The sequence below is a fragment of the Xenopus laevis genome, chromosome 9_10L (genome assembly GCF_017654675.1).
Source record: "Xenopus laevis strain J_2021 chromosome 9_10L, Xenopus_laevis_v10.1, whole genome shotgun sequence".
Classification (NCBI taxonomy): domain Eukaryota; kingdom Metazoa; phylum Chordata; class Amphibia; order Anura; family Pipidae; genus Xenopus; species Xenopus laevis.
This window is the reverse complement of record NC_054387.1, coordinates 38,385,433-38,393,552: the sequence shown is the minus strand read 5'-3', so window position 1 is coordinate 38,393,552 and position 8,120 is coordinate 38,385,433. Positions and strand designations below refer to the sequence as shown.

Sequence of the window (8,120 nt, the reverse complement as noted above, 5' to 3'; positions counted from 1 at the left end):
TAATTTACATAGATAATTAAATACAGTTATTGCGACTGGAAGTGCTATGTTTTGCAGAGCTGACACTCCATTAACACATCTCCCCTTTTCCCCTTCCCCTTGTCTCTTTAAAGGGGGAGTTTTTTTTTCTCTTCGGTGATTTCTTGCAGAGAGCTGTATCCCTCCGCCAGCCAGCGAGTCTCACTTCCAACAAGATCTCTCCGCGCCGAGCGCATCCTGCAGAGGGAGAGCGTCTGGATCCCCCGGGTGTTTGCGCCATGGGTGCCTGGGGACTCAGCCTGGGGGTCCTACACTGCCTGGGGGTCTACATCCAGTTGAGCGCCGGCGAGACACAAAGCTCTACCGATGGTAACAGGGGACAGAGGAATGACATAGAGGGGGGATCTGAAGTAATGGGGTACAGGCTCTGTGCAAGGGGGATATGAGTTCTTTAGGGAGGGGAGCTATGGGTTTGGGGGGACCCTGTCTTCAGAAGATTCTCTGCCTTGTAACTAATGTCATAAAATCTATTGGTGCAGGCTATTGAGTTTGGAAATGGATTGGGGGGGGGGGCTATAGATACAAAGGGGGGACCCTTATGGATAATTGATATATAATTGTAGGAAACCTGTGGATCTGCTATGGGAGATCTCTGTGCTCATTCATGTCTTACCTATCTGTTCCAAGAGTGCAATTGGGGGGCTCTGATCCCCAATAGCGATGGCAGCCAAGTATTATAGATATATGGATATTATTTACCTTTTATTCGTCTAGCGCCAACATATTCCGCAGCGCTGTACAGAGATTATACACCGGTCCCTGCCCCAGTGGAGCTTGCAATCTAATTGCCTATCATATTCATACACGCTATGGTCAGTTTTATCAGGAGCCAATTAGCCTGCCTGTTAGTGTGAGGACAGACTAATGACTGTATGCTTATCATTTAATATGCCTATTATTTGTATTTCTGCTTCTGTTCATTTTAGGTTGATCATTGTGGGCAGGGGGGATTTTGAGCAGATTCTTTTTCAGAAAACGAGAATGGAATATATTGATTTGTAGTAGCAGCCTTTCGGGGTATTGAAGTGTTCAGTGGAGACGAGAGAAATATCTACATGTGGGGTAATAAGGAATAAGGCTCCTCTGAGCGTCTCAGTTTAATCCTCACTCGCCTCTGATACACATTGGTCTGGGTCATACTGGGTTTTATCCGGCAGCAGGGTTCTCCCGAGCAACTGGGTTGTGTTATTTTTACTTGGGTGGGGGATACAGAAACAAGATAGAAATAAATAGATTTCGCTGTTTGCGATTGGACCGGAGAATTGCAGTGGGACCCATGGTAGTGGGGCATTATAATAGTTTGGTTGTAAGCTGCTGTATTCACACATAAGACTAGATGGCAACATTGTACATGGGATCATGTTATAATGTTATATGAAGTTATAAAGAAGTATAACCCTTATATTGTAGAATAGTGGGGTTTTGTGAGTATCGTAATGATAATTACTATAATGGGCTTCAGAAAAGCTGGCTGGCAAGATTCTGCTTCGTTCTGAACAAATATAATCTGATTTGGTTTATATTTCATATATAGATAGAATTCTGTACAGGTATGGGATCCCTTATCCAGGAAACCTCTTATCCAGAAAGCTGTGAATTCCAGGAAGCCATAGAGCCCATTTTAAGCAAATTATTTGATATTTTAAAAGTAATTTTCTTTTTCCTCTGTAATAATAAAACAGTAGCCTGCACTTGATGGTAACTAAACTGCATGGATCCACATTGGGGGCAAAACAATCCGATTGGGTTTATTTCATGTTTGAATGATGTTTAGCAGACTTAAAGGAGAAGCAAACCCAAAAGTTAAAAAAACCCTACCCCCTACCCTACATAGACCCTCCTCCCTCAGCCTAAATGTTACCCCGGGCAAATGCCCCTAACTTTTTACTTACCCCTCGGTGCAGATTCAGGCATTAGAGTTCACGGGCGCCATCTTCAGATATAATTAAGATATAAGATATAATTAATCCTTATTGGAAGCAAAACCAGACTATTGGGTTTATTTAATGTTTACATGATTTTCTAGTAGACTTAAGGCTATGAAGATCCGAAATACAGAAAGATCCGTTATCTGGAGAACCCCAGATCCCGAACATTCTGGATAACAGGTTCCATACCTGTATTAAATTTTTTGGGGGGCAGATTGGAATTACCATTGTGTGTGCTTAAATATCTGTTTGGGGTGCAAATACCTACTAGAAAGATAAGAATCAGATAAAATAAAAAAGGGCCCGTTAAGTAGAATGTTTGACCCCAGTCCCTCTAAAATAAATGTAACATTGATCATTAGTAATGGAGTAGCAGGTTTAATGGGGACCAGAGCAAACTCTGGATTCTATTGTAACAAATACATTTTTGAAAGGTTATGTTTGCCTTAAAATGTACTTTATTATGATATACACTATGGTATTCTATGGTCAATTTGCGGTTGGCCTTTATTTTGTATATTTTGTACTTTGGAATTATGTGATGTTTTGTTCTGAACCTGTCCAATCTGCAATTTCCCAAGCAACTAGGCAGCGGGGTGAGTGAAAGACTGGCAGATGAATAGTTAAGAGGTTAAATAGAAGTGTAGGTGATACAAAATAGCAATAACAGTACAGATCTTGCAATAGGATAAATGTGTTTCTGGTTGCTGGATGCCGCTGACCTCTCGGACCACTTCGTATTTCAAACATCAAGTTAGAGGAAGGTAAATGATAAATCAAAAAACCACAAAAATGATTGAGGATTTCTACATTACACTGGGATCAATAATAATAACATATCCTTCTCGCTCACTGAACGTAATTGTGTGTGTGTTTCAGCATGATTTTGGGCTTTTTTATTTGCCAAAGTATTAACTCAAGCCTGTGCTGTATTAGTGAAACGCCATCATCATGGCTGGCAACACTTGTGTGATACAGATATCTGTTATTTGCTGCTGCTACAATTCCCAGAATGCCATGAAAGAGCACCTTCAAAAATCTGTTTTTATCCCAGTGGTTCAGCAACGTGCAGTTCTGACTGTTAGCAACTGCTTAAAGGACAAGGAAAATTAAACTAAATATGTAGGCTAGAAGTGTTGTACATTATGTTTTGGGCTTCTGTACCAGCCCAAGGCAACCACAGCCCTTTAGCAGGGAAGATCAGTGTCTCCAAAGATGCCCAAGTAGCTTCCCATCTTCTTTTCTGCTGATTCACTGCACATGCTGTGTGCTGCTGTCACTTACTGAGCTTAGGGACCCACTCACAATATACTGTACACGTAGAATAGAAATGTCACAATATAAGACTGATTAGTAATTAATACAGATAATTACTACATGGCAGTGCAATCAGAATTTAATAATCAGCCCTTTAGCATCAACTTATATTACAGACCAGCCTCATTTTCTGCTGGATAATTAGTGACGACCCCTAAGCTTAGCTTCTCAACAGCTGCTCAGAGCCCACTGAGCATGTGAGTGTCGCAGACACTTTCCAAGATGGTGACCCCCTGCAGGTCCGTACTGAGAATTAAAATAGGGCCTGGCATTTCAGGTAGACAGAGAACCAATCAACCCACACAGAGGCCCAAACAGCCCCCACCAGCCCACTAAATATTGACTTTCTATGGGACCTTATAGCAGCCCCTCTGGCATTTGCCAGAACCCACAGATTGCCAGTCCAGGGCCTGACCCCCTGTGACAAGTTTGAAGTCCTGGATTATTGCTGCTATTGAGAAGTTGAAACTTTAGGCGGGTGCAATAAGTGCAGTATATAAAACATGCCATTTTTAGCCCTATTCCTTTTTAGGTTTTAGTTCTCCTTTAAGTGCAGAGCCACCATAGTAATCAAGGGACCCCACACTATTCAGTTAGCAGGGAAAGGTATAGGTTATATCCCCCTAGAGGCACAATAAATAGTGACTTCTATGGCATCTTACAGCAGCCCCTCTGGTATTTGCCACAATCTATAAACCTGGGGCCTGGACAGAAAACCCCCCAGGAAACCCCAATTATTAACCCACTAGTCACCTGAGCCCCCTGGGAGGTGGGCCCTGCCAACAAGTAGAATGGTGCCCCAGTAAAAATGGCATGGATAGTCACATCCCAAATCCACTCCAGCCATCACCCATAATGTCAACGTGACCCACCCAAGCCTCACCTTCTCCCCTGCAAGCGCTACCCCCTCTGCATCCATTCAAATACAAATTCATAGATGCAGAGAGGGTTGCACTAGCAGTGGTCCTGACTGGTGTATTATTATTATTAACATAGCGCCAACATATTTAGTTTTAGATGCCCTAATACTGTCTGTGCCCGAATATGCAACCAAAAGTATTACAACTGCTCAAACCATCAGCAGTTAAAAGATTTAGTGGCTGTAGCACTGGAATAATGGATTATTTTAAAGAAAAACCTGCCCATCTGATTGGTTGTCATGGTTTACTCCCCAGGTGCAAATTTGCCCACTGTTTATAAATCCCTCTATAATGAAAGGGTTGCCAATTGTATTTAGTGCCTAGATATAATGTTATTGTGATTCAGAAATCCCTTTGTCATTTGCAGTACCACTTTGCGCCTGTTGGTGGCAGCAGATTGTTTGTAGAGACTGTACAAGTCATGTCGTACCTTATCTTTCCTTTTACATTCCTTGTGCCTATACAGAGCGGTACTAAGGCCTGTACGTTCCCAGTTCACATTTCAAGTGCCCACCCAGGTATTCCATAAGTAGGGATTTGGAATAACCAGACTGGGGTAGGCAGAGGCCCAGAATGTAAGGATTTCTGGAGTGCTGTGCAGGGGCTGCTGTATGTGTTCAGATGTACAGCATTACCAGGGTATAAAAATTTTGACAGGGCTTTATATGTCCTAAAATGTGACCGTTTAAACTATTAAAATATAGTTTCCTATAACTATATTCCTATATTAGGCTAGGTGATGCAGCTCTGGAATGGTCATTCGTATGAGCAGCCATAAATACTCTCACAAGGTAAATGCTGCTGCAGACTCTAATGAAACACTGCCCTCCAGTGGCCACATTATTGGAAATGCACTGCCCTATGGCACACTGCTTTACCATTAAGCTTTCAACATTTATCATTTGTGGGAGATTCTTGCTTAATGGTACTATAGTGTGCCATAAGGCAATACGTTTCCCATTCACCCTATTTGGAAGTGGAAGCCGGTGGAGAAGGGAGAATTGCGACGATCAAGAAACACCAGGGTGCCATCTTCCTTGCAGCTTTGCTTGCAGTGAATAACTGCCTCTAGTTGCTCTCTGCCTAATCAACATACCCGTGTCGCTGCACGGCATTAGCGAATGAGCCCCACATAAATGGATATGCAGAAAGTGTTGTTATATATGTGTAACAGACTGGGTGACTTTGCTTGTGGAGCTGGTGGATACAACTTTAGCCAATGCAGTGTATGTGTGTGTCTGTGTGAATGTGCGCACATGTAACAAGAATAATTAAGAACACAAGTGCTTCAAGAGAAGCTCTGCTCTGCATTTATACTGTGAGAAGTGGGGGGACATGAGTGGCTCAGTAAAGGCAGCCGGATTACTGCACAGGATTGTAATCTGCATAAGAGGCTCCGTGGGTGTAATTGCTGCAATTGTGCTCACAATGAAGAAAAATTGTGCGTTGAGAGCAAAGGGGGCCGGTTCTGCTTTCACAGCAGGAGGGAAAACAGTTCTGCTTTCAAACTGTATATATATATATATATATATATATATATATATATATATATATATATATATATATGGCAAGGGATTGTGAGTAAAGATATGGGGGGTGAGGAGAGTGTGGGAGAAGAAAGCAAAGCAAAGAAGGATAGATCAGAGGGGAATATATGAGTGAGAACTGCGGAAAACAAAAGCTTTTTAATCTTTCACATACAATGCGGCACAAGGCAATATTTTGGAGAAGAAAAGAAGGGGAGACGAAGGCAGTGCAGTAACTAGGAGTGGGAAGGTCAGGCAGATACTGTGGGTGCAATGCAGGAAGGGGTGCAGTGTCCAGCTGGGTTCCAGTCCATAGCACCGCAGGCAAAACACTGCACTTTAACTTTGGAACTCCAGCCCGGCTAAAGAGATCAGCGCAGAGTATTTGGGCTTCCTGTCTCCTATAAATGCTTGAACCAATACCAGTAAACTCAATAACTGGGCAGGAGTTAGGGGAAATTAGGAGGGATATATAGAAAACTGGGATAGGGGCAGATGGGGGGGTGGGGCTGGCAGGTTAATGATACATTAAGAGATGGGGTACAAAGGTAAAAAGAGGGCTGTGGTTGAGGTGGGAAGAATGAGAGACTGACACGGAGAAAGCAGGGAGATTGACATATGGCATGGCACGGGAAGAAAGAGAAGATTTGGCACTCTGGGAGAAGGGGAAAGGAGAAAGGCAAGCCCAGTGAAGAAAAGAAGCAAAAGGAAGGAGGAAAGATTAATTTAAATTATTTTAAAAAGGAGGAAATATAAAAAAAATTCCAGAAGAACGGAAAATCAAGGAGATAGCATCCTACTTTTATGAATTCACTTTTAGGGCTCACAAGTTTGATTTGAGGGGCAGAACTCCCAAGACCCAGCGGTGAATGGAGGGATGGAGAGGGGTAAAGGAGTTATGACAGTAAATGTGACAGCAGATATGTAGAAAATGTTATTTTGGAATTCTTTAGTGCTTTCCATGTGACCATGCCCCCATACTATACCTTTTGAACCATTCTTTTGATCTTTCTGGAGAGTTGTAGTTCAGCAACACCCACACTGCCACGTTAAGGCTTTAGCTATGAAAATCTACGCTTTGGTCCAGTCCAAAAACAAACAGCCTTTAGGTGCCCCTCCTCTCCCTGCACCCAGTAGGCAATTCCACCTTTGCTCTTGACCCCTCATTTCAATTTCTTTTATGTCCGTTGCTCACTGTATAATTTCCCTCGCTCCCCTTATTGGTATTCGCGGCCGCATTCTCTTGCTATTCTCAAGCACATCGCTTCTAACCGCCTTAAAATAATTACAGAGGATTCACCAGAAGAGGTCAGATCCTATCACGTGCTCCCCGTGCTGCCACCTTAATCAGCGCCGGGCAAAATTGTTGGGATGCTCCAATGATGAATGAGGGAGAGGAAAAACTTTGACGTGGGGGCTGTTGAGTAAGTTGAGTGCAAATTAACAGGGGCAGGTAATGGATTTCTGTATAATGTACTGTGACATCTGAAGGGCAGATAATCAGGACAGGCTGAGGTGGTGCTGCCGTTGTAGCTAATATACAGTAGGTAATAGAGCCGATGTAAGGCTACTGTTTAATTTACAGAATAGAAATATTTTCAGCTTTTATCTCTAAGCCTTTAATATTTATGTAATACAGATGTATGTTGTGCCTGTGCCTCAGGACAGATTCAGTGAGTGCTATTTAATAACCCGGGACTTCATATCAGGACTGAGTTTCTTGCCTAGTGACACTAGAGAATAGGACAGGATCCCATTGGTGTCAGTACAATGAGCCTGGAAGGCACAGAATTTCCCTTGTAGAAATCCCTCCTGACTTCATGTAACACACAAAGGGGCCAGAGTGCAAGTGCAATAATTAAAATGCAATTTCTATCACAGTTGACATACATTTTCCCAGATTTCCCGTGTTGTTACAGTCACCAGGGGCTATTGTGGGCAATACATTAAAACGATTGCAATTTTGTTCACACTTAAGCTGGCCATAGACGCAAAGATCAGATCGAGAATCGAGGATTCGTGCGATTTTCGGACTGGGGGTGGAGAGTCCCGACATTTTTCGTCCGGCGGAGATCGGTCGTTTGGTCGATCGGACAGATAAAAGATTTCTGTCGGCTGCCGATAATACTGTATCTCTGCGTGTATTGGCGATCAGATGATTTTCAGAGGGAGACTGTCACCAGCTTTGGTCGGACATAACTTTCGTACGATTGCTGTCAGGGGCAGAACATCGGCTGATCTGTTCTTTTACTACTTTATTTGATTGGAATGGTTAGTGGCAGGTCGGGAGATGGGGAAGTCCGATCATGCGATGATTTGTACGATTGGGATCTTTCTTCTTCGGGCGACTATCTCCCCGAACTGCCTTCCTGCTGGCTGGAATGTAAATC

General features: G+C 43.0%; 1 protein-coding gene across 1 annotated transcript in view; it reads left to right on the top strand.

The window, feature by feature from the left end:
• Positions 1-210: 210 nt before the first annotated feature.
• vstm2l.L (V-set and transmembrane domain containing 2 like L homeolog) overlaps positions 211-8,120 on the top strand; it is a 31,672-nt gene continuing 23,762 nt past the window's right edge. The window contains 1 exon segment of the mRNA NM_001094311.1: positions 211-348. Coding sequence (NP_001087780.1) covers positions 258-348 — 91 coding nt within the window. The 5' untranslated portion in view covers positions 211-257.